Source organism: Bactrocera neohumeralis, chromosome 5 (assembly GCF_024586455.1).
Source record: "Bactrocera neohumeralis isolate Rockhampton chromosome 5, APGP_CSIRO_Bneo_wtdbg2-racon-allhic-juicebox.fasta_v2, whole genome shotgun sequence".
Taxonomy (NCBI): Eukaryota; Metazoa; Arthropoda; class Insecta; order Diptera; family Tephritidae; genus Bactrocera; species Bactrocera neohumeralis.
In genome coordinates, this window is record NC_065922.1 from 37,429,057 (window position 1) to 37,452,371 (window position 23,315).

Genomic DNA, 23,315 nt, shown 5'->3' on the forward strand with positions numbered 1-23,315 from the left:
GTCGCCTTGTTTGAAATTTCGTTTGGTATTAAACGGCTCGAAGAGGTCCTTCCTGATCCTGACAGAGCTTTTGTTATTACGCAACGTCAGTTTACGCAGCCGTATTAGTTTTGCGGGGATTTCATAATCAGACACAGCGGCATAAAGGCAGGCCCTTTTCGTGCTGTCAAAAGCAGCTTTGAAATCGAGGAGTAAAAAATCATCATCAATCGGCTGTCTGTTGTGATTGCAGCTTCTCGACGTCGAGCCTACCGACCGTTGTGCCAAAGATACCTTCTTTGCCCACCTTGGCATTTAACTTTAGAACTTTAGAAATGTTTAAGATATGCTGCAAGTGAGTGAAGTCTTACCATGAATTAACTCAATCCCTATATTTTGTTTATTCTAGCTGACTTTTTTTTATAATAAAGAATAGAAATATGTTGTCAAGAATGGTTTTTGTATTGCCAAAAGTAAATGAAATTGATCCAAAACCCTCCTTGATCTCAATAACCTAATATATAGCGTTTTTATTTTTACTTGTCTTGATTGACTAGTTACTGCCAGACTGGAATCAAAATACTTAAATTGAAAAAAACAATATCAAGGCTTGTGCTGACTATCGATTGATTACTACTCTCAAAGTTAGGGAAAGCATAATCCTCCAGAAAAAAAAGATTTCTGTACTACTTGTGATTTACTCTGTGTATGAAAAATCTTGAGACTACGATTATCAAGACCTATAGTATATATGTACTATATATATAAATACTAAGCTTCCCTCAAACTGAGAGCAATCTTCGCTCGGCCGGCTTGAGAGATCACTAGGATCATATCTTTTGTGATTACTCTAAAGCGTTTATTATATCATATAATCAAAGGTTCGATGGCACTCTCTTTTTGCGTGTTGCGCCAGAACTTGAGGCTATTTTGTGCCACTGTTCTCTGAGCCTACGTGAATGTACTGCTGTATGATTACGCAGACACTTTGTCAAAGCTAAAATTGTGGATTTTATACTGACTGTCAGTTTGATTTTCATTTGGTGATAAGCATTGTTGATGTGTGCCAGAAATCCAACGAGCTTACCATATTCGCACACACACTAACAGCAAAGACAGTCAGCTACGAAATACCCGCCAATCTTTTTGTTTTGTTCTCATTTATATGCTTGCGATGCTGTTGCTGCTAATCCTTTTTGTGTAACTGCTGTGGGCTTTGGCGATAAAAGCGATTTGCTTTTATTTTACGCTTCAGTTTAGTCTTTTGAGCCGCAGCTGGCAGGACGCGCAGGCTTTTTTCCGCCATTTTGCTTTGACTTTTGTTGTAATTTTTGTTTTTGCTCATTCCCTCATTATTAACACTAAACTTGACCACTCAATTACGCAGCTCAATAGCCGTAAAAAATGTTCATGGAAATGTAAGAGGAAAGTACTGCGCTCAAAAGAGTGCTGCGAATGATAACTGGTTTTCTAGGTTAGGAGTTGAGTACAAATTTTTGGTAGAGGCACATTATTAATGTAAATAATGTGTGCTCAATAGGCAGGGACGTGAAAGTAGCTCGTTTGAATAGTTGAGTAATTCTCAGTGGCACAGTGGCGCTCTGGAGAGTCATCTCTTTTTACTATTTATGGCATACGGCTATTCAACTCTGCCTTTGCAAAAATTCAACGCTTTTTCGCTTTGTTGTTTTTGTTATTTTTCTTTTTTAGTTTTCGTTTTTTTGATTTTCAAAAATAATTTATTAATTTTTTACTTTTGTTTTTTAATAAGAAAAATTAAAATATCTTAAATGAAAAGGAATATTTAAGAGAGAGGTGTTATGTAATCATGTTCTAGTTACTGCTTGCTTGCTGTTTACACTCTTATAAATATTATTATAAGTAGTTGTATATTGTTGTTGCTGTGCCTATAACAACCTTTCCTGCTACATGAACATTAAATATTTATATATAACTATATATAAATATGTGACAGATATATCTATATATGTATGTAATTATCATATTAAGTCTGATTTAAGATTTTCATCTCATTTTCAAAGATTTATTACAAACAAATTTGAACAATTGTTGTTTTTCTCAGTTTTTTCTTGTTCTTGAGTTGCTATATATTTATATATAAAAAAAAGACAGAGAGAGAGCGAGCGATAATGCCGTCATGTTGTCACTGTTGTTGTTGTTGTGTACGAGTGTTCGAGTGAGTGAATAATCAGTCGAGAGTGTGTCAGAGTGAGTTTAAATTCGAATTCGAGTGAGAGAGGTACTTTGACAATTTCAGCAGTTTTCCACATTTAAATATGTTCTTTTTACTGCGTTTCTTCTTCTTCTTCTGATATTCGCTCGTTATATATATGTTTTTGGATTTTTTTTTTGGTGTTTTATTTTGTTGGTAGATCGAATAAGCTAATAATAACTATTTTCTTTGTTTTAAAATTTTATTAAATGTAGTTAAATTAATTTATTCTTCTTCTTCCTCTTCCTCCTCCTCTTCTTCTTCTTCTTCCTCTTCTTCTTCCTCCTCTTCTTCTTCTTCTTCCTCCTCCTCTTCTTCCTCTTCCTCGGCCTCCTCATCTTCCTCTTCGACGACCTCCTCTTCGACCTCTTCTTCGTCTTCGACGATATCTTCGTCAGCCTTGGCATCTTCCTCGCCTTCGGGTGTTTCGGGTTCGCCGGCCTTCTTGCCTGGTCGTTCGCCGAACCACTTGGGCAGTTTGGCTGCACATTGCAAGGATAAGAAAAAGAAAAAAACAATCAATAACGGTTTTTTTTTTGCAAAAACAAATAATGCGTTTAGTCAAAAAGCAAATATTTCGCATTAAAGTTTTGGTTAACAACCAGTTAACTATTAGCCAAAAAGACAAAACATTGAGCAACAGTTTTCAGAGTTGTATTGAAGTGTAAAAAATCTGCAAGCTCTAGGCATCTATGCTTGTTGTTAGCACATTTTTTTGTTTTTTTTTTTTTGTTTGCATACGTACATTTTTGGCGGCCTGAGTATTGATCCTTCTTCTCGTTCCAGATCTTCTCATTCACTTCCTTGCCGATTTCTTCCCAGCCCTATTGGCCACATGTGTTTTATGTTATTGTTGTTTGTGTTTGTGGTTTACGTTTGGATGCAGACGATAACGGAACACGTAACAAATGCATACATAAAATCCAAGTTCAAGTGAAATAGAGCAAAAAGAGAGAGAGAGACAATGATTGTAGTAGAATGCATAAGGAGTATGTATTTGGATGTGTTTGATTCAAGGAAGTCCTTATGTGTTTAAATATAAAGTATTCGTTGTAAAAAAAACAATGTGGGTATTCATGATTTAAGTGTAGAAACAAAGTTTTGAGTAAAAATATTCACTTTGTAAAAATACGAATTTAAAGTAACTGCTAAAACTACCGTTAAAACCTATTCAGAAATATTTACTTTCATAATCTTTTTTTTTGTAAAGAACGTAATACATGCGACAAGAGAGAGCGAGTCTCTAGGGATGACCCGCTTCCTACAATACTTAGTACTAGTACGCTCACTGCACTCCCAAAATTTTGAGTGAGCTCAAGAGCGCTTGTTTTTTGGAACTACCAATCAGCATGCTCCTTTGCTCTTTACTTTTTAATGCCAATCAAATAACGCTATCGTTTACAAGTTGTAGGGTTTGTGTATGTTTCGTTCATTATTTGATGATGGAGTAACAGAAATTTAGTATAAAAATATTGTTAATACTAACATGTTCCAGCGATTACACTCAAAGAGCACTCAAACTATGAGCGCATTTCTTGTGAGAACAATTCACACACACAAACAATTCATTTTGTTAATTTTTCTTCGAACACAACATTGACAAATACATAAAGGACAGGCTACTGCAGAAATGAGACCACACACCAAGCCTGGTCTCAAATGAGCGCACGTGTTGGTATAAGGTCTCAGCTTCGGCAGTCACACAACCGATTTGTATTCTTACATTTGGTTCGCGACGTAAATCTTTCCTGCCTCTCTTGCCAGCGCTTTTCGAGTGCCTCTTTGAAAAGCGTATTATAACCCTTCGTGAAAGAATACATAAAATATGTTTATAACTATAGACTTATAACGTATTTTATAATAAATATCATCCCCTTGAACTATCCACATGTAAGTAAATGCAGCAGCTACTACGAGTTTTCTTAGAATTAAGATACTTACACCTTCGAAGAGCTTCTTCTTGTCGTCATATGAGCGTGTGTCTACACGTCTCTCATATTTGGAGGCGACTTGAATCTTGGGCGGGTATTTGCCAGTCAAAGCCTCAGGGTCGAGACCCTTCTTCAAGGCTTTGTGCCTGAGCTGTTGCTTCTGTCTTTCCTTCAATTCTTTCAACTGCATAATGAATGGCAAAATTTAGTTTCTTTCTAAAAATTCTTAAATGCGTGGCTACTCACATCGTAATCCTGACGTTTCTGCCTTTCTTCCAAGTCATACTTCTCAGTTTCCAATTTGACGATGAGTTCCCACAGTTCTTGGGCCTTCTCACGCAATTTGCTTTCGCTGAAACCTTCAATGGCCAGAGGTTTGATACGGAACGACAAAGAGATTTTCTTCTCCTCCTCCAATTGTTCCTTAGTCTTGTTACGCTCCATGGCAGCGGATGAGAGTCCCAACTATATGATTGTTTGGTTTTTGTTTTGTTTCGATTTTTTTTTTATTTTTTTGCGGTGGTTTTGGTTTGAGATGATGAAACACACAGTAGCATAATCGCGTAGACCATAAGAACCGAAGTATGGCATGGACCATAGAGAGTCGGGTGTAATACAGAAGTAAATTGTGAAGCGTAAATAAAAGTGAAAGATAGAAAGATAAACACGAAAGAGTGTTTGTGAAGTTTGTGTTTGTTTTCGTTTTTGTTGTAGAATCGAACAACAACAGAAGCATTTGCGTTTTTGGTGCAAAGTTGACGAAATAACAAAGGAAAGACACAGAGAAAAGTTGTTGGGTGCGGTAAAGACGTGGGATTATTGGAAGGTAATGGTCAGTAAGTCAAGCAAAGAGGTTATTGGAGTGTGTGAGTTGGTTTGGAAGATTTAATTTTGTTAATTTTTCACGTAAAAACATTTTTTTCAATTTGGATTTCAAATAAAATTTTCGTTTTTTTGTTTTTCGAATACGTTTAGCCAATGTGTGTTTTTTGACAGTGAATTTTCAGGATGTAGATAGTGATAGTTTGTGATAAAGATGGAAATGGGAAGAGACATGGATAGCGTAAGAGCGGTAAATAGGAAGAGAAGAAACAAAACAAGGGAACACATATAAGTATAAGGCATTGCATTAGAATGAAAGGATTACCACGCCTGCCTCCTTTTTGGCAATAGTGAAATTGGGTCCCTTCTTGTCCTTGTCCTTCATGGCCTGCAGCATAGCTTGACGCTTCTTCTCGGCCTCCTCGAGACGCTGACGCTTCTCTTCGATTTCGCGCTGTTTCTTCTCTTCAACTTCACGTACGCGACGCTCTTCTTCCTCCTTCTTGCGTTGCGCCATCTTTTGTTCCTCTTCGGCACGCGAGATCTTGCGCTTGGCCTGTTTTTCTTTGAGTTTCTTCAACTCATCCTCCTCCTTGGCACGCTGTTTACGCCATTCATTGATGTATTCTTTCAGTTGCTCATCGAGATCGGAGCGCTTTTGATCCTGACGCTTAATGAATTCTGGATCACCCTCACCTCTGTTAAGTGTACCGCACAAACGAGTATAGAGAAAGAGTGGGGGAAAAGAGATAAATAATAAATTAGTTGCTGTTTTTACAGTGCTTTTAGTAGTTATTAAATAGGTGAGAGAGCGAGGTAAAATAGCGGTTTTACGAGCTCACATTTAAAAGTATAAGAGAGTAGTTGAGAGTAAGGCATTTAAATTCTGTTAAATATACATTCTTAAATAGTTTTGTAACATTTGGTTTTCAAATACTTTTAGTATTGATAATCGTACATAAGTAGTAAGAGAGTAAGTATACTTAAATATGAGTATGTGTGAGTAGTGTCATTGTATGTCATATAGCTTACTGGTGAACACATATAATGCAATGGTTAATCGAAGAATGGATAGTACTCAATATGTTATTGAGTGTATGAGTTTATACTTGATTACATTTACTTAAAAAAAATTTTGTAATTACAAATTTATGTACTTAAATTACTGTTCACAGGGATGACAGTTTGGTGGTAATTTTTTACCGTAGCATATCATGATTACTTTGTTCTTGAAGTTATAATAATGATTACCAGTAATCATTACAAAATTATAAAGTACTAGTAATCATTACAAAATTATAAATTACTATTTTGTGTTTGTCATTGAATGCGTCTGTAATATTTGTAAAATTAATCAATATCAATTTAGTAATCATTACATGTAATTATTATAGTATTGCAATTACCTATAACTATAATGTTTGCTTGTAATTAAAATTTGTTTAACATACCTTACTATTATTTCTTTATATTTGTGGCTCTTTGTTTATTAAAATTTTGAAAAATTTCAAATATTTGGAAAATTAATCAATATTATGATTACATGTAATAATTACAGTATTTTATTTGCTTATAAAGTTGATGTTTACTTCTAATTCAAAGTTAATATAAAGAAACTTTAAAATATTTGAAATCCATTTGTAATTACATTACTGTCTATACTGTGTTTGCATTTTAATAAATCTTCTAACATAGAGTACTATATTTAATTACAAAATGTAATCATAAAAGTAATAAACAATGTAATCATGTTTTTTACGTTTAGATGAATTTCACGTATGTATTTGCAAAAATTTTAAAATATGTAATTATTCAGTAATTATAATTACTTTTTCATTACATGTAAATGATTACATTTTAATTACATGCAATTAAAATTATTATTTTTTTTTGTAAATTATTTTAGTGTCTTAATATTTTTAATAGTTTAAGACTACTATTATGTAATTATCATTTCTTTCTGATTACATGTAAACAATTAAATTTTAATTACATGCAATTAGAACTCTTTTTTTATAATTTAATTAGTTTCTTTATAATTTTCATTGTCTAAGATTACTATTTTGTAATTATAATTACTTTTTGATTACATGTAAATAATTACATTTTAATTACATGCAATTGAAATTCTTTTTTTTATGATTTTTTTAGTAACTTAATAATTTTCATTGTATAAGATTACTATTATGTAATCATTACATGTATTGCTGATGCAGCGAGGGCGCTATTTAATTACTTACATATGTAATTTTAACAATAAAATCAATGAATTTGAAGATTATTATTTTTACACAGTAGAACTGTCATCCCATGAAACAAAAATCGACAAGTTAAAATAATGATTACATATTTGTATATAAAGTAATGGTCTTTACTTGACATGAATGACATTAATTGACTTGTCTTTGCTATTTTTCGAAATGAAAAGGCCTAAAATAGCTTTATGAAATGCATGTCTACGATACACCAAATGTAATGCAATAACAATAACAACATCAATATAAACACATACATGAAGTACGCATTAAATACATATCTACATACAATTACAACACAGAATTTTGATGCTACGATTACAAAAAGTACTTGATATGAATGATAATTTTTTGCAATTTTTGTTTTTGCTGTGCGCTGCCAACTTTAGTGCAGCTCAGAGCCGAAAATCGCCTTAAGAATTCGGTGCTAAAATGTATATGTGTTTGTATGTACAGGATGGAGCCGAGCCGGCCTTGTTGCATGCCATATAATAAATAGACTAAATGCACATTGATAACATGGATGACATGGATGGGCAGATTATAGCTGGTTGTTTTTATTATTATTTTTTTTTCGTTGTTTTTGTTGCTTATGCTTGTTTTTTGTTGCTTGTTGGTTCAACACTCAAACATTACTGTTTTGGGTGAGTACAAAAATGGTTAAATTAACTAACTAAACAAAATTATTTTGCACTTATATCGGTTTGGGGATAGCTTGCGAGGATTTGGGCCACACAACAAATGACACATAAAGCAAAATTACAAAAACAAACAAAGGAATTGTGGCTTTTGGCGAAAGGAAATTTTACATGGCTGCAAGCGAAGTTTAGCTGAATTTAAATTGATTTGCCTGGGTATAGTACGTGCAGCAATTCGTGTTTGAAACACAACTTTTTGGTGGATTTTTTTTTTTAATTTTTGTAGCCGAATTTGGTAGTTCGTGCAAAAATTTTTTTGCTTTTTTTTCTCGTTTGCCACGTTTTTTTGATTCGCTTAATTTGCTTTTAGCGCTTCACTTGCAGCCAATTTGGCGTGGGGTGAGTTCACAACATTAAAAAATACTAAAAATATTTATAAACAGTTTTTTTTGGCTTTATTTTCTAACACTTACTCGGCTGGTGTTTGAGGTGGCTTTCTACGTTTTCATAAGAGGCATTTGCAAACAGTTTGTGGATGGATTGATTGGATTGAATTGTGTGTGATATAAAATTTGCAACATTTTTTTTGGTTTAATTTTTCAAAAATCGTTTTTTAATTTCATAATATTTTTTTTTTGTTTGGCATATCCACAGTGAAGGATGTATGGTTGGTTGGTTGATTTATTTGGTGATGTGTTTCAACATTTTTTTGCGTGTTAGCAAAAACGCATTTGTTGTATTTGTTTATTTTTTTTTTTTCAAATAAATTTTTTGTTTTTTTTTTTACATTTGTTTAAATTTGGCGTATTCATTTACAAAAAATCGCATGAGTTTGCAAGATACGCACACACGCAACAATACAAAAAAGGTAAACGTTGACGAAAAGAAAGAATATAAAAAAACAAATATTTGTTTAAAAATGTGTTATATATATACGTGGTAAATATACAGTATATAAAGAGAGTTATGTAAATGTATTGAAATGTATGTTTGTATATACAACGTATATGTATATGTACTATATAAATATATATGTATATATTATGCATATATGTATATATATAAAGAAACGAATGCTTGAACTCAAAGCTAAAACTATTTTCGAAAAAAGTAAGGAAACTATGCAAACGAGCCAAAAATAAATGTGTCTCAAAATAAGTCAAAAGAAAAAAAAACAGTGCGCCACATTTACGCTTCGTAACGGTTTTTACAAATTCGATTTTTTTGTTGTTGTTGTTCGTTGATTTTTTTTTATAAAATTGGCAAGCGCTGTTGTATTTACTTTGCTGCTTTAATTCAAACAAAAATCGTATGATCTCATTTAAGTATTTAATTCAGTGTAGAATGCATAATAATTAGCAGAAAAATAATCTAGTTTGTTGCTAACGGTGCCGTTCTTTAATGATATGCATATTTACAATAAGTTTTGCTAGTTGCATATATGTATGTATATATTTTCAAATGTATGTATATTTGGTGTGCTATAAGTATATATACAAATATATGTACATATATATAGACGCGAAAATTTATGGTGGCAACGCTGTACTTAATTGCATTCAACAAAAAATAATAATTTCCTCAAAACTGCATCAAAAGCGCACTGTGTCCCCTAGAAGTATGCTAATGCCTTGCAAGTGCATACATGAGAGTAGTTGTTTAGGGATTTTTACATACATTTTTGGTATATTTTTTAACGCTTTTGTGATTTTTTTTTTGAAGATTGTAATTTTTGGTGATTTTTGATGATTAAATTTTTTTTTATTTTTTAAATTATTTTTTATTTAAAAATTAATTTTTTTTAAATTTTTTTTTTTAAATTATAAATTAGTTTTTTTTAAAGTTAAAGCTAAGTTTTTTAACTTTTTTATATTTTTTTTTTTAATTTTTTTTAAATTATTATAAATTAATTTTTAATTTAAAAAAAAATAGTTAAAGCTAAGTTTTTAAATTAAAAATTACTTTTTTTTTATATAAAAAATTAAAGTTTTTTTTGTATAATAACTGTTTTTTGATTTTTTTTAATTTTTTAAATATTTTTTGATTATTTTTTTCATTACTTATTTGCTTCTCATCTACTCATATATAACGCCGCTCTGCAACACTTAAAAATAAACGCGTTTATGTGTAAGTGTGTATGTTTGTGGCGCATATTTGTATACTCTGTTTTTTGTTCATTGGTTTTTTGTCATTTTTCTTGCATTTTAGGGATATTCTCTACTTACTTCCTGCAATTAGAAACAAAAGAAAGAAAAAAGAGAAAAAACAAAGGAAAAACATTTTTTGTTCAGTTTCAGCTTCACACCCAGGTTTCACAAATACATGTGCATATGTAAATATGTACATTTTACATATTCAAGTTGATTTGTAGGTATGTATGTATGTGCGTCGCTGACGAAATGGCAAATTTCGCAAAATGTCCAGATTTTTGTTGTAAGAATTTCAAACTAAATGCTTTAGTTGATGGATTTTTCTGTGCTAGTAGCAGTAAGAGCATACATACATACGTGTGAGACATATACATACAAGACACGTACAAAGTGGTTTAGAGAGTAGTAGAGTGAGTATACGAGTAGTACGTAGTAGAGAGTTGTGAAAGAGCGTTAAAGAGTGGAGTGGTAGGAAGTACAGTAGATAGTAGAGTCAATAGAAGTTTCAAATTCGTATGAATTTAGTAAGAAATTAATTTGTTGTTGCTGATTTGTTTTGCCATTTTCCGTTAGAAGTATGTAGTTGTTAACAATTTTATTTTTGTTTTTTTTTTTCAATTGAAAATTATTTGTTTGGGTCTAGTAGGTAGTTTGAACAATCGAATTGTTTGGCTGCCACTTGGCATTTCGTTTTACTTGTTTAGTAAATTTTTTGTTGTTGCTTGTTTGCAAATTAATAGTTTTTATATTGCATCAGCGCAGCGTTGCCAATCGCTTCTAGGCAATTTTGGTTCATTTGCATTTGATTCGTTTTAAATTGTTCAGCTCTAAGCAATAGCTGCTGTTGCTAGGGCTACCTTTTGGTATCTAAATTTAAATTTTCCAGTTTGAGTGAATTTTTATAGTTTCAATTTGCAACTGCTGCTTTTAATTATATTGATTTTCAGCGTCGATTTTCGAATTTTGCATTTTTCAGTTGCAATTAGAGTGCTTTTTAGTTTATTTTTTCAATAAAATTTAGTAATCGAGTTTGATTTGCCATTATTTTTCAGTGTTTTATTGCCTCGCCAATTAAAGAAAACCGTAGCCAATTTTAAATTTGCATTTGCACTGCGAATTTTGCAAATATTTTGGAATTTTTTTTGTGTTTTCGAATTTTAGCAAATTTGTTAAGAAAAGGCGTATTTGCCATGAAATAACTAAAAAAAATTTAAATCCTTATTAATACTTTTTGTTGTTGCCCTAGGTTTTTTTTAATCTATAAATTTTGCATTCCTAACAATTTTGTTAAAATTGCTTATTTATTTCTTCCTTTTAATTTTTTTTAATAATCATATATTTTTATTTTTTTTTCTTGTGTTTTCAAATACAAAAGCTTAGAAAGATTGCAAAACATGCCCAAAAAATGTATATTTCTTCAAATTCTCGAACTCGTCTCTAACCAATTTAAAGTACTTTTTGGAAAATTAAAAATTTTTTAAAAGTTAAAAAATTTTATTTAATGAAATTTTCTTAAATTTTCAATTTTTAGTTAAAAATTTTTTAATTAAATAATTTTTTTAACTAAAAATTTAAATTTGTTTTAATTAAATTTTTTTTATTATTTCTATTATTATTTTTCTTTATTTGTCTTTTTAATTTTTTTTCTATTTTTTTTTTATTTATTATGGTTTATATGTATGTGTAATAATAAATTAAAAAATTAATATAATTAATTAAAAAAATTAAAATAGTTGTTTTTTATAATTTTTAATCAAAAATAAATTTCTTCAATATTATTTGAATTTGTTTTTTTTTTTTTTAATTTAATAACAAAATTCGTTTGACAGGAATATTGCTTTTTATTAATTTTTATATGTTGACCAATTTAGTTTAATAATAAAATATTACAAAAAATTATTATTATAATTAGTTTTTGTGCAATTTCTTTTTGATGAAAAAATACAAAAAAATGAGAAGATTATTTTTTTTTAATTTTAACTTACTTAATTTTTTTTTAAATTTAATTAAATAATTATTTTTTTTTATCAGAATAATATTTTTCTACTATTGTTTGTTGACCAATATAGTTTAATTAAACGAAAATAACAATATAAGTTATTAAAAATTAAAAAAAAAATTAAACTATAATTTTCTTCTTAATTTAATAATTATAATATTATTAGTTTTTTTTATTTTTTTTCAACCGGAATAATTTCTTTACTAATTGTTCTCTGTTGACCAATATAGTTTAATTAAAAAAAAAATTATTAAAAATTAAAAAAGAATCAAATTATGATTTTCTATTTAATAATTGTAAAAATATAAATTTATTTCTCCTTCCACTAATTCAATAATACGCATTTATTTAAAAGAAACGAATTTTCAGCAATTTGACAGCCTTTGTTTGCAATCGTTCAGAGCTTTCATACATATATAATATTAATTAATTTTATAAATTCAAATTAATTTGTAGTGTATACGTTTTTAGCATAAAAATAAATTTTGAAATACGAAATGGTTAATTAAAGTAAGTAACGAAGTGAGTATGTGAAGGATGCAGTTATGAGTATTTTTTTTTAATTTTTTCTTTTTTTCAATTTATTTGCCATTGCAATCAACCAAATGAGTATGTATGTGTATGTATTTCTTTTGAGTGCAATAAATTGTTTTATACATTTTTTTTTGGGTTTTTATGAGTTTGAAGTACTTACTCTTTGGTCTCCTCGACAACCTCCTCCTCCTCTTCGGAACTATAGCGTTCATGGCAGAATGGGCGTTGGACGTACATGCGAATACATATATGTATGTATACGTTTCGTGTGTATTGTAGATTTGATGTGTATATTTTTTTGCACACATACATTCAAACATTTTGTTTTTCGTAATGTAGGTGGGACGGGCAATACGATCAGGTGGACGGGCGGTCGGTTGTACAAAACGATCGACATACAATGGGCGAACAAACGTGGTAACGTGTACGTAAATTGTTGTATGTGTGTTGTTGTTTTTATTTGTGGTTTATATAACGGTGCAAACACAGTGGTACATGTGAAGAAAGATAAACAATGACATAAAAAACATGAAATCAATATGCTTATTAACAATAAGTGGTGTAATTTGTAGGCGAGTGCAATACTTTTGCTAAAATAGTACAATAAAATTTAAGAAAAATATGACGAAAAAAATTTGTTTAAAGAAAATAATTTGGGGGAACTACTGCTATTTTACTTTTAAAATTTTTTTTGTATAAAAATTTTTTTTATTTAATTTTTTTTTTTGTGTATTTATTTTATTAAAACAATTTATTTTTTAATTTTATTATTTTTTAGAATTTTCATTTTATAAAAAAAGTATATTTTTTAGTTTTTATTTTTTCTTTGGAAATTTTAGTTTATTAAAAAATTTATTTTCCAACTTAATTATTTTTTTATTCTATTATCTTTTTTTTATTTTATTAAAAATATTTTTTTTTATACAACAAAAAATATTTCAGAAGAACTAATGCTATATTTCGTTTTTTTATTGCGTTATTTTCATTTTTATTTTATTAAATATTTATATTTTAATTTTATAATTTTTTTTAATTACTATTTTATTAAAAAAAATATGTTTTTAACTTTTATTCTTTTTTATTCCATTAATTTAGTTTTTTTTATTAAAAATATATTTTTTTATACAAAAAAATATTTCAGAAGAAGTACTGTTCATTTCATTTTCGAATTTATATGTTTTCTATTAAAAAACCAATTATTTATATTTATTCCTAAGCTCTATGAACATGCAGCTAATTCTTCGTAAAAATATTTATTTTTATATAAAAAAAAATAAATCTCATATTTCCGACAAATAACTCTTGTGAAGGAATAACTTATTAGCTGCGTTGATTTTTACCGTTATTACACTAGAAATAAATTCATAAACTATCAACGAAAAATATCAAAATATCATTTAACCAACGCGCGCATATTTAACTATAGAAAAATATGTGTGTTTGTGTGAAATTAGCCGGTAACAGGAAGTGATAAATTCAATTCCTTTGAAATACCTGTATATAATTTTATTATGAAAATAATTTACAAGCAAATTTTGCAATTCACATGCACAAATGTGAATTCGAAACGAACTCAATGACTTTTTTCATGTTTTAATATTGTTTTATGGCTTTTTGAAATGTTGCTACATACAACAGCAGCAGTCAGAAGTGCTGTGTTACGTATACGCCACGTCGCACCGGGTGTATACGTGCATATAACGCTTAGCAAATAAGCAAGTACATACATATGCCGTTATATATGTATATATAAAAGAGAATATTGCAAATTTAGCTTAAGCTAATACATATGTATGCAAACTTATATATGTGTTTGTGTGTATATAGCTTGTTGAACTATTTTACGTTTCAATTCAAAGCAATTTGTGTATTAAAGTATTTCGTTTTTTTCTTTATTTTGATTTTTAAATCAACTATTTGTTCAACTGCTCAGTGCGAGTAATTGCCAGCTCTTTTAATCACTCGCCTGTGATATATGTGTTATTCTACTGTTATTTGCATACAATTTTTATACACACATACATATGTATTGTTATTTGTATATTTTTGCTATTGTCTGTTTGTTGTTGTTTTAATTCGTTTAAGTGCTGCTCGCTCCAAAAATATCTGAATTCACTTTGTGGTTGCTATTTTACTTATATTTCCATGTTCGTATACCCTTGCTACATATAGCCACTCATATGGTTTACTTACGTGTACTCCTCTTCATCGGACATGGTTATGGTTTGGGATTAAGAAACCTGCAAAGCAAAGAGAATTTCGGTTAAAGTGTGTTGGCATTGAGTGTAAGGATTAAATTGCATTAAATTGAGTTGAATGCAACTTTATTAATATTTTAACAGTTTGCTTGCTTGAAAATAAATTTCGATATTTCATATTCAATAGAGATTCTGGTGTTTCAAGTTGCTTTTTAAGTGGCATTTTCAAGAAATTGTGGTTGTAGAATAAAAAAAAATTTACAGAGTAAAAAAAATATTTAAAATATAACAAAAATATAATAAAAAATACAGAATCAAATAAAAAATTCGTTTGTGAATTTGCACAAAAATGCGTTTTTTTATTGCTTTTAAAAAATATATAAAAATAAAATAAAATACTTTAAAAAAAATTTAAATTTTTTCCTATTTTTGTCGTTTACTTAACATTTCAGTTTTTTTTTACTTTCACAATTGGCTATTACAACACTAATTTCGTATATATATTATTTCGTCGACAGCAGAAATAAAAACAGAAACAGAATCCAATATACTGACTACAGAAACCGCGTTACGAAGAAAAACAGTTACCTTTTGTCATTTACATTATCTTTTCTGTAATGTACATGTGACCATATTTCAGTTTTATATATCATATCATCATATGAAATTCTAATTTTCTTCACAAATCTGTTTCTGTAGTTGCAAAAACTGAATATATGTGTGGTTTCAACCACAGAAACAGAATTATGAAGCAAATTAGTTTTTCATATGCAATTATGATACTAATTACTTTTCTGAATCATATTTTTCCCTCACTGATTAGTGCCGAAATTTCGTAAATTTAGTTTGATAATCCCGAAACCGCTTGAAAGCAAAATAAATATGTGCATTTACTACAGAAATGAAGAAAAACTTTGTTTATATGAAAATAAATTATTTCTGCAACACATTTTTGCTGACCTTCTGATTAATACCGAAATTTCGGGATTTGAACTTAACAATCCCGAAAATTTTCTGGACCTGAAGAATTATTTTTGCTTCTTCATATGTTTGATTAAACCTACAGCTTTCTAAAAAACCGAATTTTCGGGATTTAAATTTAACGATCCCGAAAATAAATTATTTCTGAAACATATTTTTGCTGACCTTCTGATTAATACCGAAATTTCGGGATTTGAACTTAACAATCCCGAAAATTTTCTGGACCTGAAGGATTATTTTTGCTTCTACATACATATGTTTGATTAAACTTACAGCTTTCTAAAAAAACGAATTTTCGGGATTTAACGATCCCGATATTTTTCGGGACTTTGAAGAATTATTTTTGCTTGTACATATTTCTGACTTAATAAGTGCTTATCAGTTATTTTTCAGATTTTATACTAATTTTAACACTATTTTCTTTTCTTTTTCAGACATCAAATCGAATTAAAATAATAAAAAAAAACATATGATAGTTAACTTTATAATGTCTAAAAGTTACTATGACAATCTTCACATGTATAAATACCGTTTTGATGATAACTAAGAAATCGTAAAAAGCAAGAACCTTAAAAACTGGCTATAAAAAGGTATGTACAATTTTTATGTTCGAAACAAATATTATAGTAATTTGGCTAAGAAGCACACTGGTGATTATTGCTGCAATATATTGTTGATAGAACAGTGACTTACTGTTGGCTTAGTGTGCTTTAAGGCGCACTTGCCATATAACGCTATAATCATTTTTCAATATACAGTTTCATTTTCATAACTCGAATATCTCCATAACTCGAATTTTTGAGTTGTCAATAGAAGTCAAATTTCATATAAATTTCCTGCCATAACTCGAAGTCTCTTTAACTAGCAGTTTTTATGTGGATTTTGGTGATTCGAGTTAGGTAAGTTCAACTGTATATATCAATGGGAAATGAGAAGAAATTTCCGATAATTCCCTTCTACCAGAAGTCTGAAAAATCAAACCACTTACGAAATCGCAATTTATGCTATTTCTAAAAACCCATTTGGATGCCTCCACTTCGTCTATTGAAGCACGAAACTCTCTAAAAATTGTTTTCCATAATTTATATTGAGTCTTTTAAGCATAGCCATAATGACCTGTGGCACATAAAAGCAAACTCAGTTTTGTTAACCACCATTTTGCTTACCTAAAGTACACTCACACACCCACAAACATATATTGCTAGAAATTCATAAATGAAGGCAATCATATAAAGTGCATATTTCGCACATAAAAGTCAAGCCAAAAACGACCGAACGCTTGCTATAGCTGTTCGTGGCGAGAAAATCGCATACTTTCAGTAGCAACTTGTATGCTTACATACAAACATACATGCATGGTACATATGGATATTTGCATATGCGCACAGTTTGCTCAGCGAAATGGTTGGCGAAATTCGTTTGAATGCATTTTTAATTTGTTTTATTTACGCCGACGGCAACAGACAAGCAAAGTAAACAAATTTCGCAAATTTTCTAAAATATTTGCTATCAAAAGTTTTGTGCTAACGCGTCACATTTGAAAATAAACGGTAAACCAGGCATACCTGTGCACGCACGCATACAACCAAACACACATACAACTACAAAGAGGAAATCCAACCACGAAGCTACAACAGCGTTGTTTTTCGTGTTGCTGTTGTTGTTGGCGCTGCTGCTGCTCATTATCAAATATTCCCCAGATCCACAAATGTGTTTGCATGCCAGCATATATATGGTTATATGTGTGTTTGTGTGTGTGTGTGTGGCAGAAAATCACTGCACATGAATATTTACAAATACACACAAATATACATTTATAAATATTTTAAACATATTTTCACGTATTCTCTACACATTTATATGAGTTCGTTTACGTATGCACGTGTGTGTATATCTCTGGATGGCTGTGTGTGCGTTCCTGTGCTCGTTTCAATCCCTTGAGTGTGTGTGCATAAATGAGATTTTATATATGATTTTGTATAACTTGTCGCTGTTTATTCGGCGCCAAAGCATAATACTTATGCAAATAACACGGCTACCAACTAAAACACATTCATATATAAAACACACACACACACTTACAGAAACACAAGCAAATGCTTGAATATTCATTGCTGAGGAAAATATGTTTTTTTTTTTTTTGTAATTTGGTGTATATTTAAAAATAGATCGTATTGAATTTCCACAAGTTGAAAAGCTTAACGAAAGAGCGCAAAAGTATGTGCATAAAGTGAGAGAGGGAGGCAGAGTGGGTGAGTTGGAGGCGAGAGCCAACAGCAGGAAGCACAGTGCTCAGTGTTATTGGGTAATAACAAATTAAATGCGCATAGCAAAGCACTCAGCGCTTGATAAGTTGATCTTTTCACAGGTGATATATCACGCATACCTGGCTGTGTACGTGTGTGCGTGTATAAGTGTCTGTGTGTGTGGGTGTGTAAACTTTTGGGTTCTGTGTTAATTGGCGCAAATGTGTGCTGTGTGCTCATACTTTTGCCGGCTGATTCGACATTGAGCGGCGAAAATAACCCATTGCGTGGGTGTGGAAAATTCTTGTGGTGGGGCGCTTTCTCAAATGTTTTTTAGGTGGATTTGAAAAATAGCATATAAATGCGAACATATTTAATTACTGACGTCTTGTTTGTGGGGAAAATATAATTTCTGATTTTTTTGTTTTTTTTTTTTTTTTTTTAATGCTATTATTGCTTGAAGGCAGCGCTTATGAAAGATGATCTTATTTCAACAGAATTAGTGGATTCAAGGGTGTTTGTTACACTATAGAGTGCTATGCCTCGATAAACCAGAAAAAGAAATCGATATGATATTTTTATATTTCTTAAAAATGCTTTCAATATTAATAAGATAGCCATATTAATTGAAATATGTAGACTTAAGGGATACCCATCCCCTTGATCTAACCAAGCAATTTTATAAAAAAAAATTAAATCTCTGTTCAAAATGTGCATAAAGATTTAGAAAATATTTTTTTAAGATGAAAATATGGCAATAAGAAAGGACTTCATATTGGAGTGAATAGATTTGTGGGAAGTATTTGTTTTTTTTTCTGAAAAAATATTTTTAAAAATTTGTATTAGATTTTAAAAAACTATTTTTAGAATATTTACTAAAACATGATTTATTGATTTGTGGGATATATCATAATAATGGTTATTCACTTATTATCATAAATTTAACTTAAGCTTGCAAAGTGTACATATGATTGTATACATAAATCAAATTTAGAGGTAGCAAAAAAATTAAAAAATTCAGCAAATATTTCTTCCTCATTTTCAAAAAAAAAACAAAACTTTTTAATTTTTTTTTACAATTTTCCAAAAAAATTTTTTTTGAGTTTGTTACGAACTACTTGTTTTCCAAAAATAAAAATTTTAAAGCGAAAGAATTTCTTTGCTTTTTTTACGATTTTTTTTTTTTTTTAAATTATTTAGACACTTAACAAATTATTCCTTAGACAAAAAAAAATATTTTGCTTTGTAAATTAAAAAAAAAATAATAATAATTTCTAACTAACTTATTTAATTTTTTTTACAATTATCCAAAAAAAATTAAAAAAAAAATATATTTTCTTTGATTTTTTACGAACGCTTTGTTAAAAAATTACATAAATTAAAAAAAAAAAAATATTTTAAAGTGAAGGAATTTCTTTGATTTTTTATCAATTCTTTGTTAAAAAAAATTACTCAAAAAAAATTATTTTTGTTTTTAATTAAAAAAAAAAATACTTAGCCAAAAATTATTTTAATAAAAAAATTACTTTGACAAAAAATATATCTGTATATTTTTTTAAATTAATTTCTTTGATTTTTTTTTGCGAATTCTCTGTTAGAACTTTTTCTTTTCATTTTCTACACATATTTCGGCCAACAAAATTTATTTAGACAAAAAATATATTTTTTTATTAAATTTTCATAACCAAAATGCTTAGAAAAAAAATATTTTTATTTAAATTTTCAAACAAAAAGTAATAATTTTAGGCGCAGAAATTTCTTGGATTGTTTTTACGAATTTTTTGTCAAGAAACAAAATTATTATTTTATTTCTCACAAATATTTAGGCCAATGGAATTTCTTCGCCTCATTAATATTTTTCTACAATAACTCTTAGTTAGTGTCACTAAATACTCTGCACATAAAAATTACATACATTTATACATATTTATGTATAACATGTATATAACGTATGCTTGTCTGTATATGTGTGTCACTAAATTTAATAACACACAAGTATCAAATGGCAGAATTCCAAATTTAATAAAAATGACAACGACAAATACCTGCTGTCTAAACGCGCTTGTATACGTGTATGTGTGTGAATTTGTGTAGTAAAACCCAATAACAAGAAATGATAACAAAAATAGCTGATTGCGTAGGCGAAACGCATTGATCGACACACATACATATATACAAACGACATTCGCTAAATCTGTCTGCAAGGGCTTGCGCTAGCATAATTTAGACCCGAACTAGCCCACGAAAAGCTGCAAGCACTTCGTGTGTTCAGTTTCATGCGCAAAAGAGCGAATATTTATGCGATCTCTAGCCTTCTATTTCCTATAACTCAATTTTTTTCTACTTTCTTTTTCTGTGTGTGTGCATGTGTGGGTGTTTCGTTTTTGTTTTTTATACCGTTTATATGTGTGTGTGTGTTATTCCAGTTTATGATTTCCAATTTTCAGTTTGTTTATCGCTTCGAAATTTCCGTATTTAGCGCGTCTTAACCGCTGCTCTCATTTTTTTCGCCTTTTCTACGTGCACATACGCACATACAATATTTAACACTTATCCATGCAGCAAATTTGCTTTTTTCATTAGTTTTTTACGGCTGCCTCGTAGTGTTTATTGTTTTTCTTATTTTTTCTCGACTTTTTCCATATTTTTCTTTTATAGTTTTCTTGCTGTCCTTTCATCGCAATTCATTTTGCCAAGGTGGCAACTGCACATATCGTGCATACACATGTATATATACAATATATCACATATATGCATGTATTTGTGTGTATATCATGAAATTTATTTTTAAAATCACTCACACATATTTTTATTTTTGTTTTACGTTTTTTGTTGTTGCGCCATTGCGTGCTTTCGTACGTCTCATATGCATATATACATATATGTATGCGTGTTTGTATGTGTGTTTATCTCTTATAGTGACAGTAGCAGCTGCAGCCAAAGCGCTCTGGTGATGTTACCTCACTTTTGAATATGGATATGTTTTTATGTACATGTGTATGTATGTGTGCTTATGTATGCATATAATTTTGTTGTAGCTCGCCTTGGCTGCTGGCTCTCCTTGGCACTTAGTTTTTCTTCTACATTCAATTGAGTTTTCATTTCGCTGCTGATGTCGCTTTTGAATGTATTTTCGTTAAATTTTTGTTGTTGTTTTCTGTTGTTTCTCTTTCTGTTTCGTTTGGTGTGTACGCTATTGGTCCACTGATCGCCTCGGTATATCATGTAACACACTGAGCTCAGGCCCCGATGTCTATTTTTGGCCATATGTAGATCTCAGGCGCCTGACGTGCCACCAAATGTATGCGCAGCATCGCATACCGTTGCGATACCATTGTGGTGCGTGGCAAGAGCATAGAGCATACAGTGTTGCGGTGTATTGTTTTTTTATGAGGAGACTTTTCTGAGAGGTGCTTTATTGCACTTTTATTAATATTTATAAATTATAGTAAAATTTATATATTTTTAAATTAAAAAATTTATTAATATTTACAAATTTTTTAAATAATTTTTTTTTAATTAAAATGAATAAATTTAATAATTTTTTTTATAAATTTAGCTATGAAAAATTAAATTTTTTTTTTTATTAAGAGGAATTGCCGGAAATGTTCACAAAATGCATCAAATATTCAAAATATTTTTAATTAATTTTTTCAAGCTGAACATTAATAAAAAAAATTATAATTTCTACTTTTTCTTACTTTATTACTAATTTTTATTGTAATTGCAGTTTTCTTTGGCAAATATTACGAATGTTATCAATAAAAAAAAAGTATTTTAATTACGAATATTTCAAATTTTTTAGCATTAAATTTTTTCATATTTCATTATTTTTTAATAGTTACCGTTAGCTTTAGTAATTTTTTTTGTCTCCGCTAAAATTTTTTCGTTTTTTTAATATTTTTTACTTTCGAATATGCTAGCTAATTTTTTAAATAATGAAAAAAATATTCTTTTACATTTTTTAATTTTTAAAATAATTTTATTATTTTTTTATTTTTATATATATATTTTTTTTATTTATATATATATATTTTTTTATTTTTATATTTTTATTACTTTTTTTTAATTTTTAAATTTTTTTTATATTTTAACAATTTTTTTATATACTTTTATAATTTTTTAAATATTTTTTTTTACATTTTTATATAATTTAACATTCATTAAACTCCAATTTTTTTCAAATTTTTATTTTATTGATGAATTTTTACATAATATTCTTCTAGTATGCTTTTAATATAATTTTTTTTTTTTTTCAATTATATTTTTAATATTATTTTTTTATTTATATTTTTAATTTAACTTGTTAAAATTATTATTATTTTTATTTTATTTTTATCACCTCCAATTTTTTTTTGTTTTTTACTTCGTTATCCTTTTCTGCTTCAATTTTTTCAGCTCAATCGCAGTTGTAACTACACAAATGCACACACACACACTTTTTTCGTAGAAAAAGTAAAATATTCACTTAATTGAGTTTAATAGGTCACTAGGATGCGAAAACCGTGCGTTCATAATATTTCTAAATTTACAAATTTCTTTGTCAAATCGAAAATTTCTAAGCACAAATTCAGCAAATACGCAAAAATGTCCAGTGTCGTTATATAATATTTTCAGTTCGTGTGCAAATCCTTTGCGCATTTATACAAAGTCCTCACTGCGAGCGCTTTGCACTCACTCTTACGCTTGTCCCATTCAACCACAAAGCCTTGAAATGCTCACAAGGATAAGACAAATTTATTGAACATAATTTTTTTTTACTTTTCAAAACTTCGTCTTCGAAAATTTTTACGCTATTTTTGTATGCTTCGCAGCTAGTACTACTTAGGATCTGTATATTATAGGTTTTTGGCTTTATGAATTTTTGCTTCAAATTTAACTAAGTACTGTAGACTTACTTAGGGAAAAGAAACAAAATTAAACTCTCTACGATAGTCCGAGCAGCTGGCGACGTTGGGAGCGAATGCTGCGGTTCGACTAAACAGACTGACGATCAAGCAAGAAACCAGTGCGTTATGTTGAGGAAATTTTTCGGAAAATTACATTTTACCCAACGCACACCATTGCAATGAATTGCGCAAAGCAACAACAACAGCGCCAGCAGCTGTCCGCTAGCCAGCCGTGCGATCGTGTGCAAGCATTTTTCGCGAGAGAGCGTGTGTGAGCGAGCGGCAGAGCTGTAGGTGACACTGTATGCGCCAAGCGTGCGTGTGAGTGGGACAACGGCCACCACCATTAGGCATGCAGGTGGGTAGCTGTGTGAGCTTTTGGTTGGTGCTAAGCAGACGAACGCTGCGGTCAGGTGGGTGGTGGGCGGTTGATTGGCGCGATGATCGGTGATACGGGTAG

The 23,315-nt window shown here is 29.6% G+C and overlaps 2 protein-coding genes across 12 annotated transcripts in view; one reads left to right on the plus strand and one right to left on the minus strand.

Annotated features, from left to right (window-relative positions):
- Nucleotides 1–23,315, plus strand: part of LOC126759651 (protein-tyrosine sulfotransferase) — a 243,184-nt gene that overhangs the window by 156,758 nt on the left and 63,111 nt on the right. Inside the window, exon 8 of the transcript XR_007667036.1 lies at nt 16,155–16,310. The gene's annotated coding sequence lies outside the window, so the exon portion shown is untranslated. The remainder of the gene's footprint in view (nt 1–16,154; nt 16,311–23,315) is intronic.
- On the minus strand, nt 1,995–22,983 carry LOC126759657 (troponin T, skeletal muscle). Of its 11 annotated transcripts, none has more exons than XM_050474626.1 (9): nt 22,865–22,983; nt 14,735–14,781; nt 12,702–12,740; nt 8,332–8,355; nt 5,294–5,663; nt 4,390–4,608; nt 4,154–4,327; nt 2,958–3,036; nt 1,995–2,694 (listed from the first exon to the last, which is right to left on the minus strand). In XM_050474626.1, the coding sequence occupies exons 2-9, from the start codon at nt 14,755–14,757 to the stop codon at nt 2,438–2,440; spliced, it is 1,185 nt and encodes a 394-aa protein (XP_050330583.1). In that variant the 5' UTR covers nt 14,758–14,781; nt 22,865–22,983; the 3' UTR covers nt 1,995–2,437. The 11 variants fall into 11 exon arrangements, with proteins under 11 accessions (XP_050330583.1, XP_050330585.1, XP_050330581.1 ...); XM_050474628.1 differs by lacking the exon at nt 2,958–3,036 and adding an exon at nt 3,936–4,014; XM_050474624.1 differs by having other exon boundaries at nt 5,291–5,663.

Excerpts from the sequence above, each read along its gene's own strand:
- LOC126759657 (XM_050474624.1), bottom strand. The coding sequence starts at position 14,757 with ATGTCCGATGAAGAGGAGTACAC. Across the intron at positions 8,356-12,701 it reads GTTGTCGAGGAGACCAAAGA|AAAGCCACCTCAAACACCAG; the intron begins GTAAGTACTTCA and ends ATGAAAACGTAG. Across the intron at positions 5,664-8,331 it reads CCACCTCAAACACCAGCCGA|AGGTGAGGGTGATCCAGAAT; the intron begins GTAAGTGTTAGA and ends TACACTTAACAG.